Here is a 24,809-nt window from a genome sequence, read left to right as displayed (position 1 = left end):
TTTCAAGAATCAATCCAATAATTTACCTTATTCGGAAGATTGTTAGATCAATTTCTTAATGCTCATTTTGGTCTTGTTCTCATCAACTCGGCTATTTTACATGTATATTTATTTGTGAATATTTGAAGACTGAATAACAACCGAAACTAATAGAAATCTGTGTGAGGGAAGGATCACAATTTTAAAGAGAATATACAAAACTATAAAACAAACTTAAATACAAGTTTTTTTCCCAACAAAAACCGGGTAAACTGAATCCACTTGTTCAGTGCCTTTTATGAACTTCGTCTATCTTGTTCTGCTGTTCGGAGCACTTGATTTGCCAATGATGAAAATGACTTTGCTGTGTCTTGCATTTCTGTAGTTTTAACATTAATGCCCTGCCAAATCATAAGAGTGAAATGTGAGAAATAAAGAACATACTTCTCTTTTTGTGTTCTGCATTTTTTTGTGTTAAACCAAAATATTTTACCTGAAGTTTGTTCAAGTTGTCACGCAGCTTGCTTTCTGACAGTTTAGCAGCACTTGTTTCCTGCATTATCAGATTTTTTTTTTTGAATCATTTTTTGTTTCTAATGCACCTTAGGAGATTATTAAAAACTTCAAGTACAAATTATGTGCTAAAGCATAGTTTTCTCACTACTATATGGTGGGTCTAGCCAAGAAGTACTCGATGATTAGACAAAATATAACAAGAATCTTTGTCAGAATTTATGGTGCTGCTTCGATAACAAGTGGTGGGATCAACTTTTTCGTTGCAAGGCCAAGGAGTAAGGACAATGTCACCTCATTCTGGTGACAAAGTTCTGGTTCTCGAATATTTTCCGAGTCTAATTATCGATCAAAAAGTTTGTGTTAGTTTTTTCAAATGGTAGTCGCTAGACCTACGAATCCACGATTACTTGATTAATAAGTTTAGTGAGATTAACTAACTATGGTGACTGAGAAGCTCCCATAAGTAGATGGGTTGTTATATGATGGAGATTCCATGCATGATAGATAGTGATAGAGGATGCATACTCAGGAAGATATATATTACTTACATTGGAACAAGAATAAGAAGAGAATCCATATTTTTTCTTAATTTGATCAACTGTTCCGGCTTGCTCTTCTTGTTGATCTTCCTTTGCTGATGTTTTGTGAATGTTTCCCTTCATCTCTTTCAACTTACCTGCATTTGGATGCTCAATTCAACTAATTTAGCTAGTGTTCGGCGTTTAATCGTCTTCATTTATATCTTACGAAGCAAAAGTTCTTAGCTAGTTAGAATTGATTTTGATGTAAAGTGATTTATGTTTGGTAGTTCCTAAAACTTCCCACTTCTCCCAAAATCAACTGAAGAACATGAGAGAATAATTGACTCACAAAAAGTAAAACTCAATTGAGTCATTTTCCCACTAACCTTTTAGAGCATGAAACTTTCCAGCCAATTTCTTCTTGTTAAGAGCTCCCAATCCCAATTTGTTTTGTTCTCTGTGTTTTTCTTCATGATCATCTATGTCAATGTCATCTATACAAGAACAATTAAGAACATCTCAGATTTTATATAGAAATTCTATGAATACAGACTCATGCCTTAGATAATGTAAGTATTTATACCTATATTTAGATCAAGATCATCTTCATCAGCAGTCAGGTTATCATTATTATCTGTCTCAGAAGGAAAATTCGGATTCGAAAAGATCACTGAGAGTTCCTGGATACTCTCTTTAGAATCTTCTGTTTCCGCAATCGGGGCATGCTTTTCTTTACCACCGGTGAGATCTTTGATAACTGAACTGAATATTCCCTAGGGAAGCCAAAGAGCAAAGCAAGCACCATTACTTCCAAAGATAATATCAGCTAAGAATGGATCAAGTGAGGAGAATATGATATGAAATCTAACTCAATATGGTAGTTTGTCACAATCCATTGCTGTAAATCTTTTGGGCCAACAGAGAGTTTGCAAAGTTTAATAAAGTTTGTGTGTACCTTTTTCTTTTCCTTATGAATGGCTTGGCTAGGGACAAGCTCTTCTTGTGATGTCATCCTTTCTTTGCTGTAGATGGTGCTGACAAAATCCAAAAGCCTAGAATGAAGTCAAGCAATTTGTGAGAATGAATTACTTAGATGCATGGATGCTTCAAATTAGTATTTTAAGTTAAATATTCATATATACTATCTTCTTTAGTATTTTAAGTTAAATATTCTCCTAGTTTTATATAATATATTTGTTAGAGAGGTAAGAGAGAATAGTAGAGAAAAAGTTTGTATGCATTCAAGTTGTGTGGAATGATACAATATAAAATGGTATTTATTTGTGCTAAGAGAATTAAAATAATAAAGACGTAATATCCAATAATAAATATTCAGATATGCTAAATAATACTAATTGATTTTAATTATACTCTAACAAAATAGAGATGTTGACCTACTTCCATGGAAGATAGCTCATATAATCTTTTTAATCTGCTGTCGGAACATAATAGTATATTCATATTGCCCTCAAAATAAATAGAACTTGAAAGAAATTATTTTGATTCAACCATCTATTTTTTCAATTGTTTGTTAAATCTTTTATTTTGAATATCGACTAATCACTTAATATTTTTGAATTTTTTGTTATTTGTGCGATTTGGTAAATTAGTTATAGTAACCGATTCTATAAATCTATAAAGTTCTCAATAGAATAATTTATTTTATTATTAATTAAGAATTTCGTATATAACTAGAACAACTTCATAAATTGCAAATACTAATTTGTTAAGAATTAACCAAATTGAAGCTATAGTATCATCATTAGCTGGAATCGAAATATCCGCCAGATCGGGGTTACAATTTGTATCAATTAAACAAATTGTTGGAATTCCCAAAGTGATATATTAGAGCACCTCCAATGGTGAGTTCCTCTTTGACTTTTTTCTAACATATAGGAACTCTAACCATTGGAGGAGAAAAGGAGTGAGTTCCTGCACAAGGATCAAGGTAAGGGAGTCCCTCTAAGCAGGGACTCAAATTAACCAATAATAACTTGTCATTTGGCAAATTATTATAAAAAAATAATAATATAAAATCTAAAATAATTAAATAATTAAATAATAATTAAATTAGTAATAATTATAATAAAAATTATATTAAATAATTATATTTTTATTTAATTAATAATTTATATTAATTATTTAAATAATAATTAATTAAATAATTAATTAAATTAATTAAATTTACTTACATTAAAAAATAAATTTAATTTTTATATCTTATAAAATAATTTTTAGTTGAGTTGGTTATTTTTATTTTTAAAATTTAAAATGCTAATGATATTATTAAAATTAGCAGTTGTAAACACAAAACTATAAATTAGTATAATCTCGAATTATATATTGTGTATTATTATTATATATGAATTTATTTAATATTAATATCTTTTAATAATGAATTATTTTTAAATTTATAAATTTAAATAATATTATTAAAAAAAATTAATTATATTAATTTTAAGTATTTTAATTAATTAATTAAGTGGGACCACAAGAGGGACTAAAGTTAGTTCCTCCTAATGGAGAAGAGAGAGATGCTTTGAGTTCCTATTTATTGTTTATAACGCAAAAGCTGATGTGGAGTTACTTTTTATGACAGGTGGGCCATAAATAGGAACTGTGATGAGTTCCTTACTGGAGATGGTCTTATATATTCTCTAAGACCATCTCCAGTAGGGAACTCATCCCAGTTCCTGTTTATGGCCCACCTGTCATAAAAAGTAACTCCACATCAGCTTTTGCATCAATAACAATAAATAGGAACTCAGAGCACCTCCAATGGTGAGTTCCTCTTTGACTTTTTTCTGACATATAGGAACTCTAACCATTGGAGGAGAGAAGGAGTGAGTTCCCGCACAAGGATCAAGGTAAGGGAGTCCCTCTAAGCAGGGACTCAAATTAACCAATAACAACTTGCCATTTGGCAAGTTATTATAAAAAAATAATAATATAAAATCTGAAATAATTAAATAATTAAATAATAATTAAATTAATAATAATTATAATAAAAATTATATTTTTATTTAATTAATAATTTATATTAATTATTTAAATAATAATTAATTAAATAATTAATTAGATTAAATAATTAAGTTTTTATTTAATTAATTATTTATATTATAATTAATATTGAATATTATTTATATTATTATATTAAATTATAATTAATTAAATTTACTTACATTAAAAAATAAATTTAATTTTTATACCTTATAAAATAATTTTTAGTTGAGTTAGTTATTTTTATTTTTAAAATTTAAAATGCTAATGATATTATTAAAATTAGCAGTTGTAAACACAAAACTATAAATTAGTATAATCTCGAATTATATATTGTGTATTATTATTATATATGAATTTATTTAATATTAATATCTTTTAATAATGAATTATTTTTAAATTTATAAATTTAAATAATATTATTGAAAAAAATTAATTATATTAATTTTAAGTATTTTAATTAATTAATTAAGTGGGACCACAATAGGGACTAAAGTTAGTTCCTCCTAATGGAGAAGAGAGAGATGCTTTGAGTTCCTATTTATTGTTTATGATGCAAAAGCTGATGTGGAGTTACTTTTTATGACAGGTGGGCCATAAACAGGAACTGGGATGAATTCCCTACTGGAGATGGTCTCAAAGCATCTCTCTCTTCTCCATTAGGAGGAACTAACTTTAGTCCCTGTTGTGGTCCCACTTAATTAATTAATTAAAATACTTAAAATTAATATAATTAATTTTTTTCAATAATATTATTTAAATTTATAAATTTAAAAATAATTCATTATTAAAAGATATTAATATTAAATAAATTCATATATAATAATAATACACAATATATAATTCGAGATTATACTAATTTATAGTTTTGTGTTTACAACTGCTAATTTTAATAATATCATTAGCATTTTAAATTTTAAAAATAAAAATAACCAACTCAACTAAAAATTATTTTATAAGGTATAAAAATTAAATTTATTTTTTAATGTAAGTAAATTTAATTAATTATAATTTAATATAATAATATAAATAATATTCAATATTAATTATAATATAAATAATTAATTAAATAAAAACTTAATTATTTAATCTAATTAATTATTTAATTAATTATTATTTAAATAATTAATATAAATTATTAATTAAATAAAAAAATAATTATTTAATATAATTTTTATTATAATTATTATTAATTTAATTATTATTTAATTATTTAATTATTTCATATTTTATATTATTATTTTTTTATAATAACTTGCCAAATGGCAAGTTGTTATTGGTTAATTTGAGTCCCTACTTAGAGGGACTCCCTTACCTTGATCCTTGTGCGGGAACTCACTCCTTCTCTCCTCCAATGGTTAGAGTTCCTATATGTCAGAAAAAAGTCAAAGAGGAACTCACCATTGGAGATGCTCTGGTGAGTTCCTCTTTGACTTTTTTCTGACATATAGGAACTCTAACCATTGGAGGAGAGAAGGAGTGAGTTCCCGCACAAGGATCAAGGTAAGGGAGTTCCTCTAAGCAGGGACTCAAATTAACCAATAATAACTTGCCATTTGGCAAGTTATTATAAAAAAATAATAATATAAAATCTGAAATAATTAAATAATTAATTAGATTAAATAATTAAGTTTTTATTTAATTAATAATTTATATTAATTATTTATATTATAATTAATATTGAATATTATTTATATTATTATATTAAATTATAATTAATTAAATTTACTTACATTAAAAAATAAATTTAATTTTTATATCTTATAAAATAATTTTTAGTTGAGTTGGTTATTTTTATTTTTAAAATTTAAAATGCTAATGATATTATTAAAATTAGCAGTTGTAAACACAAAATTATAAATTAGTATAATGTTGAATTATATATTGTGTATTATTATTATATATGAATTTATTTAATATTAATATCTTTTAATAATGAAAATTTAAATAATATTATTGAAAAAAATTAATTATATTAATTTTAAGTATTTTAATTAATTAATTAAGTGGGACCACAATAGGGACTAAAGTTAGTTCCTCTTACTGGAGAAGAGAGAGATGCTTTGAGTTCCTATTTATTGTTTATGACGCAAAAGCTGATGTGGAGTTACTTTTTATGACAGGTGGGCCATAAACAGAAACTGGGATGAGTTCCCTACTGGAGATGATCTAAGAGCAGTATACTCCTCTTATTGATCAACGATTTTGACAATATCGGGTAAGTCAGTCATATATTTAATGCTACCTAGATAGGTTTCCAAGTGTGGTAACTATCTCTTCAAAATAGCAGTATTTTTTTTTGGCAAACTATGAATTCTGCCTGTTTTTTGTTATGTTCTTAAGGACCTAAACTTATGAAATCTCGTTTCTGTCGTATACCAATTGGATTGTCGAGCCATTTTTTTATTAACATAATGTCATGATGATACTGAGCTCTTGTTGCGGCCGTTGCTATTAAATCCGCATCTTTATTTTTTGTGCCAACAATTAAAGATTGTTTTCCTTTACTTGCCGCATCAAGAACCAAATCAAAATCTTCTGATAAAAAGCCAGCAGTTTTTGTAAGATTTAGAATATGAATACGAATACACTTAAGTTTTGTGGATATATAAGGTGCCACAAAAAATATCTTTTTCCCAGTTTCATATCCTAAACGATTTTTCAAAAAACTAATAAGAGTTTTAGCAAAAGGTTTCGATTGGTTGAAAGGTCTGGAAGAGAAAGTTGTCTTGGGAAATGATACCCGTTGGTACCGGATTCAAAATGGAAACACACTCCAAATCTGCCCCGAACGCCGCCACCACCACCACCAATGACGGTGAAAAAGCGACGGCCGCTCCGGTGATGACTCCTGAATTTAGGCTTGCAAATCACTTACTACTCTCGAAAGAAAGCAGCGGTTACAAGAACGTTGCCTTTTCTCCTTTGTGCATCAAACTCCTTCTTGGCATTGTTGCCGCCGGGTCCAACGGCCCGGTTTGTGACGAACTCCTCTCGTTCCTCCGATCAGAATCCATCAACGATCTCAACTCCGTCGCAACACAGCTCTTGTCCTCCGTGCTTGTGGACCGTTCTTCGAGCGGCGGACCTCACCTCTCTTTCGCAAATGGTGTTTGGGTTGACAAAACCCTAACTCTAAAGCCTTCCTTCTCACAAGTATTGGAGAATACTTACAAGCCCACTTTGGCTTCACTTGATTTCACAAACAAGGGTGAAGTAGCGAAGGAGATTAACTCATGGGCTGAAAGGGAGTCGAAAGGCGTTGTTAACAACATCATTGATCCTTATTCAATCGAATTGAAGGACGTGATCATGGCTAACACACTCTACTTCAAAGGATTATGGAGAGACAGTGGCACCTTCAGAGAAAAACATACACGGGATGGTGACTTTCATCTCTTGGATGGTGGTGGCTCAGTGAAGGTTCCCTTCATGGATGGAAGTCACCAACATTACGCCAATGCTCATCATTATCAAGATTTCAAGGTCCTCAGTCTTAATTACAAGGAAGCCAGCGAAAATGTCCCCAAAAGGATGTACACCATGCACATTTTTCTTCCTGATGAAATCAACGGCTTGCCGGCTTTGGTCCAAAAGGTATGTACTGAATCTGAATCTCTTGAAAACATGCTCCCGAACGGTTATAAAAGATTAGGTGTGTTAAAGATCCCAAGATTTAGGCTATCTTTTATGGTTGAGGCTTCTCCAATGTTAAAGAAGATGGGTTTGGTGTTACCATTCATGGAAGGAGCTTTGACTGAAATGGTGGAGGAGAGAGCTGCGTATATTTCCAACATTATCCAGAAATGCATCATTGAAGTGAACGAAGAAGGGACCAAAGCTGTTGCAGCTGGAAGGTTGCAAATACCTACCACTGCAGGAAGAGGAAGAACAAGGAGGGAGAAGCCTCCTCCTCCTTTTGACTTTATTGCAGACCATCCATTCTTGTTTCTGATCAGAGAACAATTTACTGGAACTGTTCTTTTTGTTGGTCAAGTGCTCAATCCTCTTTACGGTTAATGCCATGGTTATCAATATACCAAAAACCTCAAGTTACTAGGTTACTGGTGAGTTATTGGTCCAACTTTATGATATGAAGACGATTCGATGTGAATGCTAATTGATCTAATTGATCCTCATTATACTCTAACAATATTAAAGCCGAGTTGTATCTTGTAACTTCTAAGCACAGTCTTATACTCGTATATGGAAGTAGTTTTGTGGTTTATTAAGAAATTACCTGAAAATTTTGCTTTGGACCAATGTTGAGAACACAAGAATTTCTTGATCACCACTAACCTGTAAAAATGGAATTTGGGTCAATTACTTGAATCAAACAAATGTATAAGCTTTTACAAGTAAAAAGAATATGGCCATACCAAAACAAGATCTCCTCTTGATGAACAACACATCTGGATGTCAGAAAATGATCCAAGTTTTGGAGGCGAATAGTTGAAACCTCTAATAGAAGTCTCCACAATCAAGGATAATTCCGGCAAAGACCTAAATATTTGAAGTGTGTGTCTAGTTATAAAACATTTCGCTAAAAAGGCGAAATACTTGACGTGCAAGCCAGAAATTATGAATAATTAGTCATAATATGTGATATATACTCTTCTCATTACCTTAATTCTACTTTTCCATTGGTGAAAAGGAGCATAAGGCCAATATCATTATTGCTGTGAAATGTTGATGCCCAGCAACATGAAGAAGAATGAAACTTCTTCTTATAGAGCACCTTTTTTGTTCCCTGCAATGCAAGAAAAGCATTGTTGCAAGCATTGGCTAACGAATAATTTTCTTGTTAGATATTATTCTGGATTGTTATTATGGCATCATGCATTGAATTAAATTACCTGAACAGCATGAACTAATGAATAGACATACAAAGCCTTCTCAGAACAAAGCAGAATATATGATTGCTTTGTTGTTGCATCCTCACTGTTACCCTGTCCCTCTGTGTACAATGATATTAATAAATAATAATCACCTCAATCTTTCTAATAATTTGCTTCATAAATATCAGCATTCAACAATATTATTAAACTATATTGATCCTAAACAGAATAAGCATCTGCATCAAGTTCTTGATAAATTTGATCATGATGTTATCTTTTGTATAGGCTTACCCAACACCTGCATAAATAGAGCTCTAGAGGGCTTCTTTGGATGAACACTTCCATTGCCAAGTGTGTTTCCAGTTTCAGTATCAAGTGCAAAAATAGATGAGTCCTTTGTTCCGACCGCTAGAATGTTCTTCTCAAAACCCTGCAGACTGCATGTTAGGAACTGTAGATCGACAATGCCGGCGGATATTTCGCTAGCAATGTTTTTCTGATACAGCAATGTTGGTCCATCCATGCTAAAAACTGAAACCTGTAACAAACAACAGTTAAGGAGTTAAAAAAATCCAAACAAATGATAAGGGTTAATATAAATGCAAAACTGACACATTTTCTTTACAACTCAGGTATCTGACCTCAAATTCATATCTAAGGATGCTTTCGGACAATGACCAAAAAACACATCTTCAATATTGAAATAAAAAGGTATAAAGTATAATCTCACATGTCCTTGATCAGAACCAATTGCAAGATGTGTTGAACTGTGATTTATGTTCATAGAAAGCACAGCACCATTAGTCTTCAGAACTTTCACACTCTGGATTATATGATCAGTTCCTTTCTTTGAACTGCCTGCACAAAGAGGAATCGAAATGAAAGTTGCTGTTAATTAAAATATTTAAGAGTTTTAGCTTTCTGATAACAAAGAAAATTCTATATTCTATGTCATACCAGTAAGAGACATGAAGCTGTTGGTAGTATATGGTTCAGGTTTGAATCTAAATAAGCGAACCTGTTAATCATGTTTATGGAAAACATATTATAACTAGGAAAGGATGAAAATTTAAGAAAATGATCACAATGTATCATCGAAGAAATCTAACCGTTCCGCTCTGATCACCAGAAACAAGAAGAGGATATGTGCTATCAAAAAATAATGCTGTCAAGGGTATGCCACTTAAAGAAAAATCATTTTCACTCTGCATTAAGATCAAGGAAAAAGATTAAGAAAAGAACTTATGACTGAAATTATGCTAACTACTAAGTTCTAAATCATGAACATGGAAGAGGGGACTTGATTACAAACTTTTAAACTAACTATAAAGATCCAATTGAAAATTAATTGAAACTATAGGAACGTCTAGGATAATTTAACCACAAAAAAATATTACCTGTTGCTTTAACTGCAGAATTGGGATGAAAAGGGGACATGAAGCATCCCAGAAGTTTAGAGCTCCATTGCTGTGTCCAGTTATGTACAGATTTTGAACTTTTGAGAATCCAGTAAACTTGGCAGAACTCAGTGTAGACCCATCCTTTTGATTAGTTTCGACCGTAATGAGTGGTGGATAATTTTTTATCAGCTCTCTATAATACTATGTCACCATAGAAAAGAAAATCACAAACAAGTACATTAGCATAGAAGATGTAAATTTCAAGAAAGAATGAATATATGGGTTAAATTTCAGGAGCACTCATTAAATGTGCTTCATAAGTATACAAGTATTTCTTGCAGACTATGATAGCTTAATGGAGAGTCCGTGCTGCTTATGTCAAGTAAAAAACAATCCAAATTCATAACCCCTATTAATGTATTACCTCCTCTTCAATGTTTAATATATTGGTAGTGTTGGATATGAATTTTGAAGTTGTGATGCTTGAATCTGCAAATGGTAATTTCACAGTCACTTCCTTTGGAAGTGAGGGTGAGGACTTGGATTGGCTTTGTATCAGATATCTTTCAATCAAACCATCATCATATTGATATATATGGCCTGATTTCCCAATCAGAATCAAAGATTCTTGTCTGTGCTTGCTTTGTTCATTTGAAGAAGCTGATATGAGCTCCATGGCAACACAACTTTCAGACAAATGAAGGCCCAACTTAATCGTGCGTGATTCTATGTTATCATTCAATAACACTACCTGCATCATAGTAAGTTTCAACCATGATCTCAAGAATTTTTATCTAGGTTAATTACTATAGAACTTTTACTTATCTAGGATAGAAATTCTGAAAAGTTAGTATGAAAATTAAATAAATAAACCTAGAAGCATCTGAAAGTATTTTGAAGAATCCGGTATCACACAAATCCGATACAAAACAAGCAATTCCGATCATATTTTCAGCAAAAATATGCGAATACCTGCAATGAGTTTAAAGAAGATGCATCATCACAATCTCCCATGACATATAATCTACTAGCCTTTCCTTCAGCATAAATCCATTTCATTGATCCTATGGGAATTTTCTCTGACTTGTATCCCAAGTTAAGTTTAAGAAGAGGAGTGTTCTGTGTACTATTATGATCCGGCGCTGATGCTGAACTGTCTCTTCCTACGTTTAGGGAAGGGATACTCCAAATGAAGATCTCTCCATTGTTGTAGCCTACAACAACTTTGCTTCCAAAAGGACATGACCAACATGCAGAAGAAACTTTCTTTGTTTCACTATGGAGTGGTTGTGACATGTTTCCACCAGTTTTGAAAACAGTTTTGCTTTCTCTAATATCCCACAAAATTATCTGGCCATTTCTAAAGATTATCAGAACCCTGCATTGAAACAAAAAACAGAAACTTGAATTGACTGAAATTTTTATACTGTCATCGTATCAAAATTAAGTCCTTTTGTATGCACTCGAGTGTATAATAGTACAAAAGTTTTCAATCAATTTCTTATAGCTTAAACATTTCAAATTCATTTCCAATATTTTGTACACACATTTTTCAACCAGGTCCATAAGAATTATCACAAAACTTTATAATGTGCGAAAACTTTATATGGCAATGTATCATTCGGTATGTACTATGTAGGTTTGATCACAAAATGTTAGAACTAGGGATCCAATTACAAACTTCTATATAACTTATAGAGACTTGATTACAAACTTTAAGATTATAGAGACCTAATTGAAATTTGTGGAAAATCTAGAGATAATCTTGAGAGTAATTTCACCTTTTACTTTCAGCTGCTGGTTGAGGCAGAATATGTGTCACAACAGTATCATCAGGCACTTCAGAATCTCCTAAATAATGTGATTAAGGAACTTAAGCTCAAATAATTAATGAAGCAATGTTAATTAACTATTCTACACAAAATAGATACTAATGTATCTCAAATTCTCACCGTAAGAAGCCGAGAGGGGTATTGTGTACTGCATTTGAACCATATGCCAAGGTTCTTGATCAATCTTCAACACTGAAATATTACCATTAGAATATCCAATGTACCTGCCAATGGAAAAATGCATATGATAAATTTTGGACCTCCCTCAAAAAATAATTTTTGATAGTTTGGCATGAATTGTGCATATTATTACTTACATATATAGGCTATGTTGTATGACTGCAAAGGAAGTGATTTCTTCCTTCACAATGTAAGCATCTGACAAAAGTTTCTTGTCTATGTCCCAAACCTAAATATGATATTTCTTAGAAGAATCAATTAACTTACTAGCACATTAATTTTTTGCTTTCAACATTGTAATGTAATGTAATATCAGTGCAAAGGAGTTTTACATTGTCAACCAATAGAAATTTTAAGGAAGTGTCAAGTCATGGTATATGACCACCGATTATAACTATCTACGATGATTCGCTATCTATTAGTTGACCTGTAAAACTGTTTTGCAATGTCAATGCATAGAAGTTATTCTCAACAATGCAATGCAGAGGCAGCTAGACAAATTGTTATAAATGTAAGAGAAAGTTAACTTGCCTCAATATGATTATTGGAAGTAACATTTATGAGAATGCCTTGGTTCTGGATGAACTGCATTATATCAAATGTGAATGTCAATGTGAGTGTTACAATACAATGCATACTTATATGTGTATATAACTATATATATAGGGAAATTTGATCATGAAAAGTAAGGGCCATCACCTGTAAGAACTTGCTAGGCAATGGCTCACTAGATTCAAGTAGGCCTTGGGAATTACCTTTACCATATAGTTTAATCCGACCATCCCTTTTTGGAAATAAATCTCAACAGAATCAGTTTCGACTTGAAGCTTATGAGGACAAAAAAAGGATCTCATTTAATAACACTTAACATGTTCAAATATTCCATTTCCATGATAGATTTCAGTCATTTCACATAGGAAAGAGTACAACAACACAAAACCAGTTAAGTAAAAATAATTATCCACGAAAGACGACAAAGTTACTCGTGAAAGAACGAAAATTCTTCAAATACACTCAAAAGACTCATTGACAAAACTATTGAAAAGACTTAGAATTAGGCAAGGGCCAAGGGGAATGAATGAAATTACTTTGTAGAAATGGCCAGTATCATGTGAGTATTGTCAAAAGCAAAGTTTGCAGCACCAGATGGCACCCCATTATGAAATAACAACCTTGGATCCACATCACTTGCTTTTAATCCATCTGAGGAATTTCCTCCTGGCTGCAACCATAAATGCAATGCAATGTTAAGTCTTTATTTGTTTGAAGTTTGAAGTAAGCTAAAGATAGTTGGTACAGATTGTAAAGATTCTATATGTTAGTACTAAAAATTGAACTCAGATTCTTGTGAAATCTAACTTTGTTCTTTACTAACTGTGCCAACCATCTTTAGTAGTAGATTCATGTAAGGAACTATTCAACTATCATCGTTAGCTTGTAGTACCATTCCCTATCAAATTATCAATACTATTTTCCAACACTTGTGTGAAGAACTTCAACTTCTATATTACCATCACAATCACCACAACTCACCACATTTTTACCAAATATCAAGTGAATTTTTTATTTAGCAGAAAACAACCATTATAGTTCAGTATAATTATGACAATATGTTACATAACTTTTAATAATAAATTTTCTAAGCTATCAAACTCTTGAGTAAAATAACTAAAGAAGTTCAACTAGCTACCAACTATACTAAAGTCTCTGTGATTAAAGTAGCATAACACTTGTTCTATCAGGCTGCATTTGGATGGAAATTGGAGACTGAGAAACTGAGACTTTCTATATTGTATTTTGATATAAAATATATTAGATTGAATTAAATTTAAAATTTGAGAAATTAAATAAAAATATTCTTTTAAAAAAATATTATTAAAATTTTAGTCTCAATTCCAAATGTCTCCACTTTCTGGAAAATTTTGAGTTCAGAATTAAAATTCAATTCCAGCCTCTAATCACCAAACACTATCTCATAGACACAAAATAGATTAATTGAATATGCCAATATGAGACTCCAAATTTTTGAATTCACAAAAATGAAACTAAAATCTTAGTCCAATTCCATTGCTTGTTGGGACACTTGTTTAGTTCCCTGAATCCCAGGGCCTTGGATTCTGGTGGGGAGAGTAAGTGAGCAACACGTTTCATAGAATTAGAAACATTAATGCTAGAAAAATGGGTCCACACAAAAGACCTTCTAATTAAAAATACCACCGACCACTGTTCTCAAAGTTGGATAACACCGTATCTTTTTCCAATCTTCACTATTTGGTCAACAATTCAGCATGATTTTTTTGTAATATATACTAAAAAGAATTTTTCTAAAGCAATTCCTATTTATATTCGGTTCTTCAAACAGAATACAAAATGTCCGGAAAATGAAATTTGGTTTATTAAATTAATCAAATACTAGAGAAATGAAATTCATAAATTAATTTGATATTATAATAAATTAAAATATTTTAAACAATTATCTAATCATATACACCACATTATAATCAAGTGTTTTCGTCATACAGTAATTACTTTTAAAAGTCACCTATATAAGCATATACAAGATAATATTAAAATTTCTTTTCTTTTTTTTTTTTTTGTGTAGTGGCGTAATATTAAAGCATATAAAATTATCCAACCTGCTCAAATTCTAATATATTGTGAAGACTACTAACTACACTAAGGAGCCATATTTCACACCAAAATTAATTTTTCTTAAAAACAAAATAAAATACAATTCTGTTAGATAACCAATAAAAATCTAATCAACAATAAATCAATAAATCAATAAATATTTTTAAATTATATTCTGTATTAATTAGTCGTCATTAATTTAAATTTTATTTTAAAAAAATACAAAAGTCATACTTATTAATTAAAGTTATTTAAAATTAACTGATTAAAAGTTATTTACCTATATTTCCTTTTTTTGAGAATGTCATTGATATGTTTCATTTTTCTATTAAACAAAAAAGGTTGAAGGTAGATCCAGATTACATGTAAAATAATATATAATCGAAGCTCGAATATCTAAGTTGAGAATCAGATGAAGGAAATTAAAGGGGAATGAATCGATGCTAAGAATAAGAAGTAGATTGAAGTGTAATTTTAGGTATAGCTAGGAAGTTGAGGAATGAATAATGAAGAAGAGGAAGAAAGAATTGAGAATGGAATTGAAATGAATAGTGATTGATCTGACCTTCTTTATGGAGGCTTTTTCAACGAGCTTCTTCACGGCGAACATTGTTCAAATAATCTTAGAGTGGATATTGAAGAAGAAGAAGAAGAAGAAGAAGTGGGGAATGTGCGTAGTTTGTGGCAGTTTGCAGTATCTGGTTGTGACGAAGAGGTGATTGATGAAAATATATACGATGCTTTTTCAAAGAACAGAAAGCACAACTAAACCAAAGATTCTTCTCACTTATGACAATGATGTTAATAGATTTCATCCTTTTTCTTTTGGGTACCAAATTTAACGGTTGAAAATTTACTGCAGTTAGTTTCATGTAAAGTTTAATTAAGAGTTATTAAATAATAATTTAATTAAATTATTTAATAATTTTTAACTGTTAACTTCACGTAAAATTAATTACATATAAATTCTGCCAATTTAAATACAATAGTAATGTCTAGTTTAAAGGCTAATTACTTAATCTGTTTATATAAGTGTTAAAGATTCGTATCTCATTTTATATACATGGTCATTTATTGATTAACGATAAATTCTTAAATTAAACTCAGATTCTGTTTAAATTAATCCTTTTCATGTTGAGTTGAGAGATACTGTAAAAAAAAATGTCTAAATTTAAAAAAATAGCTGAATAATTTTACAATTATAATTTGGGATTTATGCAAATAAATTTAAATAAATACAATATTATGTAATTTTCTTAAAACAAAAATAATTACATTTCATTTTTTCGTGTGTATGTAAATTATAATTTTAAACTAGGATTTAAAAATATATATATAATATAATTTACGTTTTAAAACTACAATTTACTAAAACTTATACTTATTGAGTTACAGAGAAATTATTATATATTTTTACAAGCAAATATTTATTTATTATAAATAGCCACCAACAAATAAGTTAAGTCAATTATTAATTTTCCATAACAATATAATTATTTCTAGTGTTCTATACTATTTGTTGAGATGATTGCCCAAAAATATGCTGAAATTTAGTTTAGGCTTTTCCAAATGACCCCTTTTATTTTTAGAAGAAAACAAAATCTACAAAAATGAAAAATATAGAAAATCTAAGTTATAGTGGATAGGATAAGATTTATCAAAAAGACATTTATGCTTGACTATGTGTAGTGTTAAAATGTTTAATCTCACTCACTCACTCACTCACTCACTTTGACTTTGTCTTCACTCTTTAGAACGTGTTACTGTTTTCCTCGAACAAATTAGATCCTACACGTGTCAGCTGTTGATAGCATAGTGGGACCCAAACCATGGATGGTGGAGCCCACACTATTATTACGTATACGTGGCACAACCGAAAGGACTTTGCTTCATCCAATTGCGTTTTCTCTTCTCCCAACCCCCCTTTTATTTTTGGAAATTTTATTACTATCTTTTTGGATTGTTTGGTACCATTGACGTTAATGTTACCTAATGTTAAGTTATGTTAATCAATTTAGGTTAGTCGATAATTAGTCTACTTAAATAACAATCCCACTAGGTATATATATTTTTTATTGAAGAGGTTTCATCACGTTTGCATGTGCATCTTCGATGGAAACGAGCAACAGAAGTATAGAACGTTGAAAAAAATGAAAGTGTATAGTATATTACTATTTCACTGATTTTATTCGTTAATCTTAATTATAAAAAATATATATAATATATAATTAAAATTAACTATTAAAAGTTATGAAAATATTAGTATAGCGAAAGACTTTTCAATTATATACCAATTTATCAGATTGACATGTGCCTCTTTCTACGTTATTACAAAAAGGAAAAGTATAGGATACTAACATATTATCTGTCAACTTTTGCCAACTCTTATTTATAATTGTGTTTTATGGAAGTGTGTTTGTGGATGTATCTAATAATTAATATATTTTAAATACATATATAAAGAGACACATCCAGAAAATATATCTATAAAGACACTTTTATTAAACACAGCTATAAAAAAGGCATTTTTATTAGACACATCCATAAACACACTTCCATGAAACACAATTATAAATAAGAGTTGGCAGAAGTTGGCAGATATGCTGTTGGTAACGTAGCGGAACCGTTACAAAAAATAAAGAAGGTATTTGATAGAAAAAAGATTTACCCCCATCAAATTGTATACCTTATTAGATAAGGTAACGTTGTCTCTTTTATAGGAAATATTTTAAGTGCGCCGGGAAGTATCGGTGTACCAATTATTTTAACTGTTGATTTTAATTAATATATATTATATATATTTTTTATAATTTAGATCAATAGTTAAAACAATTAGAGCACCGGTACTCCCACTACACTTGAAATGTTTCCTCTTTTATAAAAGGTCCAATGCTAGAACTATTTTGAATTCTAAAACTTGAACGTGAAAACAAGTGCGGTGTGACCTTTACCCTGCTTCTTTTACGTACATGAAATTATTACAACTTCAATGACAAATAATATCAATCAAATATCTTATCTGCCACGAAAATCTTGTGAACTCTGACCTCATCATGAATGTGTTTTTTTTTTTTTTGTTATTTTAAATAGATTAAACAAATCCCAATCTTAAATATTACATCACAAACTCACACAACATTTTTAAAAGTTCTTATCCACCACTTGACATTATTAAAGTTCGAATCCGAATACAACTAATGTGCTATCTCAATTAGGCTTCAGCTACTCATCATAAATGTGTTTGAATGTTTCTTCTTTTTTGGCCATGTGTTGTTTTTGGGCCGTGGGCCATGTGTTTGAATGTTTCCATTTAGAAAAATGGAGCACAATGGGTCAATGAATAGAAAAGTGGGCCACGATCTTGAACAAAAAGGCCCAATGGTAACTACACAAAGAAGGTCACACTTTTTTGTTTTGTCTGTGCCTTTCTGAATTCGTAGCCCAAAGTGGCCATGACCAAAAAATTTCCAAATTATTAAAATATATTTTTGTTAATATAGTTTGTTTTAATTATTTTGTTAATGTTTATAATTTCATCAAATTTTAAATTACATTCTTTAAAAATTTGTGAATTAGATCCTTATATTAGATATTAGACAAAAATTTGCAAATAAATCCTTATTAATTGTTATTTTTTAAGAAAATACACAATAATTTTAGAATATTTATTTTTATAATATTTTATAATCCATCCTATATAAGTACAAAATTAAATATTCTAAATAAATGTATTGTTTAAAAAAATATTTAATTAAATTATTTTATCATCTAATATAAATATTGATTACAAAATCTTAAAATATAAAAATTTAATTAAAATTTTGTTAAAATTATAAAGGATGTTAGAGTAATTGAGCCATTAAACTACGAATCAAATACTTCTATAAAATACTTAGGAGGAATTACTTAGTCATCATACTTAAACTCTAATGGTAAGAAGGAAAAAAATACAAAAAAAAAATAATAATACTAAGTAGACAAAAAAAATAATTAAAATTTATTTTATTTAATATTTATTAATTATTATAATAATTAATAAATATAAAATAATGTAAGTTTTGGCTGACTTTGGCTAAGTTTTTTTAGTTATCAAATATTTTTTTGAAAAAATATAACCTTAAATAGTTGTATATATTTTGGTATTTAGTTTAGAAAAATATAACAAATGAGCCAAAACCCCCCTAAATACAGGATCTGTGTTTATATTGGAATAATATAAGGAAAGAAAGTGATATAATAAGAAGAGGACAAAAACAAATTATTAATAATAATAAATCCAAAATTGGAAGGTGCTATCTGAAGCCAAATGGAGCCTCATGATCCAACTACATCACCACACCTCTTAGCTGTTTTGTTACGTGAGATCTGAAATATTCAAAGATTCCAAACATATATATGATGCTAAATTTTTATTCCATAATAAAAATTGTTACAAATTTTTTATTAACACCTGTAATTCCTTATGATGACTTCAACTTTTATGTCATTATATTTTGCTTGGAAAGTTCCATGTTTATATTCTTTCTTGCTTATTCAGATTACGGAATTAAATATATATGTTTGTATTCACCAACAAATACAATGAACAAAGGACAAATTATATATATAAACAAGTTCGAGAAACTTACAAATTAAATATGATTAACTGTTACATATGATCAAGACACTTCCATTATTTGATAAAAATATTTCCTTGTAAATTCACAAGAAAAATTTGGTCATGAGCTATGGTCTATGGTTTAATACTTTAATTAAACATGGAAGGAAGAAAATTTGGTTATTTTTTTTTAGAAATAGAAGAAGATTATGTGTAATTCATTGTAATGGTTAATTGGTATGTTTTTTTTTATTGAAATTTTAATTTTTGTTAATTTTAAATAATAAATTGGATTCTCAGTTTAAAAAATAATAAAATTTATAGATAAATTTAAAGGTCATATTTTATAGTGCATAAATTAGAGAGTCAAATTTATGTTAAAATATTTTTCAACCGTAAAACAGATTTGCATATTTTAAAAAAAGTAATACTAAAATACAAATTTAATGGTCAGATTTGTAAGTTTAAAATAAAATAAAAAATATAACTCTCAGATTTATATGTTTAAAAAAAATTAAAAGTCAAAAAACATGCTAAATCTCAACATTGTTAAAAAACACTATTGGAAACACAACACCAAAATTAAAAAGTGAGAAAATTTATCAAAAAATAAAAGAGAATAAAGAGAATGATTAGCAAATAATAAAGAAAATTTATTGAACATTGAGGACTTGTTCATTACAGCTTCTTCCTTTGTCATCATCATTCTTTTCTTTTCTTTTTATCTCAAAATAAAGTTTAAAAACTTTATTATTTATTTTTTTCTACACAATCCTAGTTCATAGTTTTCCACCTTTTCATGTCACACAAACACATTCTCTATTCATTCATATATATGAGCATGTGACATGCCACCCCATCTAAGTTTTTTCTTTCAATTTGCAACCTTTGATGCTTTTCAAGCACACCCATCTTCTTCTTTTTGAGTTGGTTGATACTTTCTTTTGTTCTCATCATTGGTATGTCAATATAATATATAACATACTCAACTCTTTTAAGTTTTTCACTCTTCTCTAAAATCTTGCATTGAAACATGTATGAACTAGTTTTTAAGCAACACATTTATTTAGATATAAGCTTCAAAAGTTTTCATCATGTTAATATTATTGCATGCTTTCCTTAATCTCACTTCTTTCTTCTTCTTCTTAGTTGCTTCTGATGTAATCTGAATCTTAGTTAATTTTAGCATGTTAATGTTAAATTATTATCTATATGTAAAGGCTTACTCTATGCTTTTTGAATTCAGTATTCAGGGTTGAATAATGGCCAGAAAAGTTCATAACCATAAGAGACATCATGAAGGTAATAGGTGTATTTCAATTTTCCAATAGAGCTAATTCCTTAGGTAGCGTTTGTTTTGAGATACTGACACAGAGACTGGAAGACTGAGACTCGGTATCATATTTGTTAGTTCAGAGACTGGTACTAAAATTTTTGTCTCTATCCCCAAAATTTCAGTATTTCAGTACTTCCAAAAAGTGAGGACACAAGGGACTGAAATTTTTAGAGATGATGACTGAAACTTTAATAACATTTTATTGCTAAAATACCCTCATTTCAATTAATTAATTTCAATTTTACCCTTTGTGCAAATTGAATTAGAGCTTTATTCTTGTTTCAATTTCTGTCTCTCACTTTGCATCAAACATAATACTAAAATTTATTTCAGTCTCTGTCTCTTAGTTTCCGTCTCTCAATCTTAGTCTTTCAGTTTCTGTCTCTGCACCAAACGCTACCTTAGACTCTAGTGCCTATGTGGTTTAGTCAATAGAATATTTATTCAATTTTGTGTACTTTTATGTAAAATTTTTCACTAGTATCTATTTTTGCAGGTATGAATAATTCACAACATAGCATGAAGCTGCAAGAAGAAGCATCAAAGATTATGTACAAACCAGAAGTTAAATTACCTGTAAGTTTTTCTTTAAATAACAATGACCCTTCAAGTTTTTCTTTTAATCATAGTGACTTGTTTGTTTCTCTTTATAATTAATTCCCTTACAATGAAATATACTCAAAATTTGAAATTTCAGCACTCTACTAAAGGATCAAAGAACAATGGTTATTCAAATGTGAACTCAGTGAGAGAATTGATGAATGAGGAGTTATCTACACAATCATGCAACCGAAATAATGTACCAAGCATCGTGGCGAGGTTGATGGGACTAGATATGATGCCATTAGGCTCTAGATCTGTTGTTCTTCTATCAGATCAGTGCATAACTGATCAAAATATGGAGAATAAGATCTTTGATGATGATGGAATGGGAAAAAAGTTCACAAATCCAATGCTGCTGGAAGAAGAACTCAAGAAATTCAAGAGAGAATTTGAAGCATATCAAGCATTAAGGCTTAAGGAGTGTCCAAAAGTTGATGAAAGAATTCGAAGCGTTTCGCAAAGAACCAAGAGTGTTCAAGAATTGGTTCCATGTAATACAAATTCAAAGACAAAGAGAAAGGGAAAGGGAAAGGTAGCAATGAACAAATCTAGAAGAAGATTTGATGATACATCACTTTCACCAACTCAGATAACTATCTTGAAGCCTTGTTGCTACCATGAAGAGAGTTTGATCAATTCATCAGAAACTTCACAAGGGAGAACAAGTACTGGTTTAAAAGATTTTCTTGAGGAAGTTAAGGTGAAGTTGTTAAGTGAAATGCAGGGGAAAAGTACTTTGGAAAAGTGTTCTTCGGTTCGAGGAAGCGAAAATGAGAGACATAACATTAAAAAACAATCCAATTCTAAAGAAGTGGTTTGTCATAGATCAAGTGAGTTCATAGATTTTGTGACTAGGGATGTTGTTGAAGCAAATTTACTCCATTCACAATCAACAAGATCTTATCGAAGTGAAATCGAGTTCAATGGACAGAGTTCCCCTGAATTTATCAGCAGAGGAACAATGAAGTATGCAAATTTGAATGATGATTCATTGCTTCAGAAGGAGTTATCTCCAATGAACCTTGTAAGATCCTTCTCAGCTCCTCTATCAGGAAGATTTAGCCGCTTTTCGACCGGTGATCAAATTCGGAAGAAGCTTGAAGATCTTGAAAGGATGTCTTTTGATGCTAAGAAGAAGAAGAAAAAAGATAGATTTGGAATTAGAGAAAAAGTTTCTTATCTTAAACAAAAGTTTGGTCTAAGAGGCAAGATTTTTTCCAAAAGGATTCATTCAATGGTTGAAACTCCAAATAGCATTGAAGATGGTTTCATGATGAGAGACCTCAGAAGTGGACCAACTGTTCTCATGAAACATGGGAGAAACCATGTAAGTTTGATCTTCACTCAATTTACAATTAGACCCCTTAAGCTCCAAAATTTTGCGATCAAGCCCCTATAATCAATGATAACTGTATAAGGACTTGATCGCAATATTTTTAAATTAGAGGGACTAGTCGAGAAAATATTCGAACAATTTTCGCACAATATAAGAACTTAATTGCAAAGTTTTATAAGTATCGGGATCAACTCTAGATTGTTATATACATTTTTTAGCACTATCTATTATGAAATTTGATTTTGCATAAGGTTTTTTTTTTTTTTTTCATGATGTTATCTAATCAATCATCATATTTTCTGTTATATATATATGATATTTAGGATAATTTCACTGAGGTTCCTCCTAGTCCTGCATCTATGTGTAGCAGTGTTCATGAAGAACTTTGGAGGCAGAGTGCAATTTTAAGTCCAATTTCAACTCCAAGTGTATCTTCAGTAGATGATAGCATTATGCCACAGGTTTATGGAGATATCAACTCTGATTTAAATGGTGGGGGACAATGATTATTATTAGGTTAAATTACACGGTTAGTCCCTATACTTTCAGTGAAATTGCAAATTGGTCCCTACACTTTAAAAGTTTGTAATTGGGTCCCTAAAGAGAATTAAAATTTGTAATTTAGTCCCGGCCGGTCAAAAAGTGTTGATTTAACAGAATATTCTTAGAATATACTGAGAATATTCTGTTAAATCAAATACTTTTTGAACGACGGGGACTAAATTACTAAATTGCAAATTTTAATTCTCTTTAGGGACCCAATTATAAACTTTTAAAGTGTAGAGACCAATTTGCAATTTTACTGAAAATGTAGGGACCAACTGTGTAATTTAATCTTATTATTATTATTATAAACAGTTCAGTAATTGAGATAAATGAAATCCATGTTTTCTTATCATAGATTTCTTATTCTATCAACATATATTTTATGCTTTAGATTCCATATTTCCTTCAAATGGATGATTATAACCTTGCTTGTAAGACCTTAGGCTTAAATTTTCATGTCAAATTCACTTTAGTAATTCTAATTTTGGTTCCTTAGGTCACAAGAAATTCTAATTTTCATCAATGGTTTTCTTCTCTTGTTGAATTGGCAGAACTAAGTAAGCAACTAAGCCAACTTGAGTTTGACAGCTCAGAAGAATTCGCAACAAAGCGAAAATCTGCCGAGTACGAAATAGAACGGCTACTCGATCCGGCGGAGTCTTATATAAGAGATCTTCTTGTTGCTTCTGGACTTTACTTTGGATCATGGGACAAATACCTACAAAAAGAGGACACATTTACAAATCCTATAGCCAACTCAATTTTTGAAGAAGTGGAAGAATCTCACAAGAAATGTTTGGTGAAAGAGAATATTATTGATAACAAGTTAGATCACAAAATGTTACTTGATTTGTTAAATGAGGCACTTTCCATTGTTCTTGGACAACCTTTGACAATGTCTAGATTCAGAAGGAAACTCAATAATTCATGCATAATACAAACTCCACCATGTGGGAAGGAACTATTGAAGCTAGTATGGGACATTATCCATGTTTCATTGTATCCTCCAATGTCTAACACATGTTCTTATTCATTTGATAGTTTGAAGGCACAAGATTTTGGATCCATATCATTGTATGGACTAATGAATGATGAGATCAATAATGTCTTAGAAATGGAGATGGCATGTTCAATTAGTGATGATTTGGTTGAAGAACTCATAAAGGATATGATGGGATTTTAAATATGAGGGGTAAAATTGTACATTTGTTAAGAATGATTTATTGTACATTTGCAATTTTAAGATTTTTTATTGAAATGTTGTGTCTATCATATTATTGAGTTTTTTTTTTTCATTTAATTCATTGATTGATCCATTGATGTCTCTTATGAATTTGATTTCAAGATTTAATTACTCTGTTAATTCTTATGGTTTTATCAAATGTTTATTTAAGTTTTTAGCTCTTTATAGTTTAAAAATTTGTAATTAAATTCTATATTAAAATGAAACTTTAATTTCAATTAAGTTATTTCTAACTTTTTTTAATACAAACT

General features: G+C 29.8%; 2 protein-coding genes and 1 pseudogene across 7 annotated transcripts in view; 2 read left to right on the top strand and 1 right to left on the bottom strand.

Annotated features, from left to right (window-relative positions):
- Positions 1-15,716, bottom strand: part of LOC107622357 (uncharacterized) — a 36,252-nt gene extending 20,536 nt beyond the window's left edge. Inside the window, exons 1-24 of one of the 4 annotated variants that reach the window (XR_015902680.1) lie at positions 15,463-15,716; positions 13,355-13,488; positions 12,966-13,050; positions 12,798-12,851; positions 12,404-12,495; positions 12,207-12,310; positions 12,036-12,105; positions 11,227-11,632; positions 10,679-11,005; positions 10,252-10,455; positions 9,964-10,059; positions 9,812-9,872; positions 9,585-9,712; positions 9,146-9,392; positions 8,873-8,973; positions 8,642-8,766; positions 8,396-8,519; positions 8,257-8,315; positions 1,972-2,068; positions 1,600-1,789; positions 1,403-1,510; positions 1,044-1,171; positions 473-532; positions 142-380 (exon numbers count right to left, since the gene is read on the bottom strand). Coding sequence is in view for 3 of the 4 variants with exons in the window: in XM_016324227.3 (XP_016179713.1) it covers positions 276-380; positions 473-532; positions 1,044-1,171; positions 1,403-1,510; positions 1,600-1,789; positions 1,972-2,068; positions 8,257-8,315; positions 8,396-8,519; positions 8,642-8,766; positions 8,873-8,973; positions 9,146-9,392; positions 9,585-9,712; positions 9,812-9,872; positions 9,964-10,059; positions 10,252-10,455; positions 10,679-11,005; positions 11,227-11,632; positions 12,036-12,105; positions 12,207-12,310; positions 12,404-12,495; positions 12,798-12,851; positions 12,966-13,050; positions 13,355-13,488; positions 15,463-15,507 (3,150 nt within the window). In the remaining variant the exon portion in view is untranslated. Of the gene's footprint in view, positions 1-73; positions 381-472; positions 533-1,043; positions 1,172-1,402; positions 1,511-1,599; positions 1,790-1,971; positions 2,069-8,256; positions 8,316-8,395; positions 8,520-8,641; positions 8,767-8,872; positions 8,974-9,145; positions 9,393-9,584; positions 9,713-9,811; positions 9,873-9,963; positions 10,060-10,251; positions 10,456-10,678; positions 11,006-11,226; positions 11,633-12,035; positions 12,106-12,206; positions 12,311-12,403; positions 12,496-12,797; positions 12,852-12,965; positions 13,051-13,354; positions 13,489-15,462 lie in introns of those variants that run through there. The other 3 variants (XM_016324227.3, XM_088502679.1, XM_088502682.1) reach the window with 3 other exon arrangements.
- Positions 6,563-8,169, top strand: LOC110268319 (serpin-ZX pseudogene; annotated as a pseudogene). Its single transcript, XR_015902682.1, has one exon. The product of XR_015902682.1 is annotated as a serpin-ZX pseudogene (transcript).
- Positions 15,717-20,159: 4,443 nt separating the features above from the next.
- Positions 20,160-24,587, top strand: LOC107621743 (uncharacterized). Of its 2 annotated transcripts, none has more exons than XM_088503034.1 (6): positions 20,160-20,358; positions 20,741-20,796; positions 21,327-21,406; positions 21,528-22,760; positions 23,093-23,261; positions 23,867-24,587. In XM_088503034.1, exons 2-6 carry the CDS (start codon positions 20,757-20,759, stop codon positions 24,496-24,498), a joined length of 2,154 nt encoding a protein of 717 aa, XP_088359160.1. In that variant the 5' UTR covers positions 20,160-20,358; positions 20,741-20,756; the 3' UTR covers positions 24,499-24,587. The 2 variants fall into 2 exon arrangements, with proteins under 2 accessions (XP_088359160.1, XP_016179238.1); XM_016323752.3 differs by having other exon boundaries at positions 20,273-20,453.
- The last annotated feature ends 222 nt before the right edge of the window (positions 24,588-24,809 follow it).

Source organism: Arachis ipaensis, chromosome B10 (assembly GCF_059453495.1).
Source record: "Arachis ipaensis isolate K30076 ecotype BB chromosome B10, ASM5945349v1, whole genome shotgun sequence".
Lineage (NCBI taxonomy): Eukaryota > Viridiplantae > Streptophyta > Magnoliopsida > Fabales > Fabaceae > Arachis > Arachis ipaensis.
This window is presented reverse-complemented; position numbering and strand designations above follow the sequence as displayed.

Excerpts from the sequence above, each read along its gene's own strand:
- LOC107621743 (XM_088503034.1), top strand. The coding sequence starts at position 20,757 with ATGGCCAGAAAAGTTCATAACCATAAGAGACATCATGAAG. Across the intron at positions 21,407-21,527 it reads AACCAGAAGTTAAATTACCT|CACTCTACTAAAGGATCAAA; the intron begins GTAAGTTTTTCT and ends TTGAAATTTCAG. Across the intron at positions 23,262-23,866 it reads TATCAACTCTGATTTAAATG|AACTAAGTAAGCAACTAAGC; the intron begins GTGGGGGACAAT and ends TTGAATTGGCAG.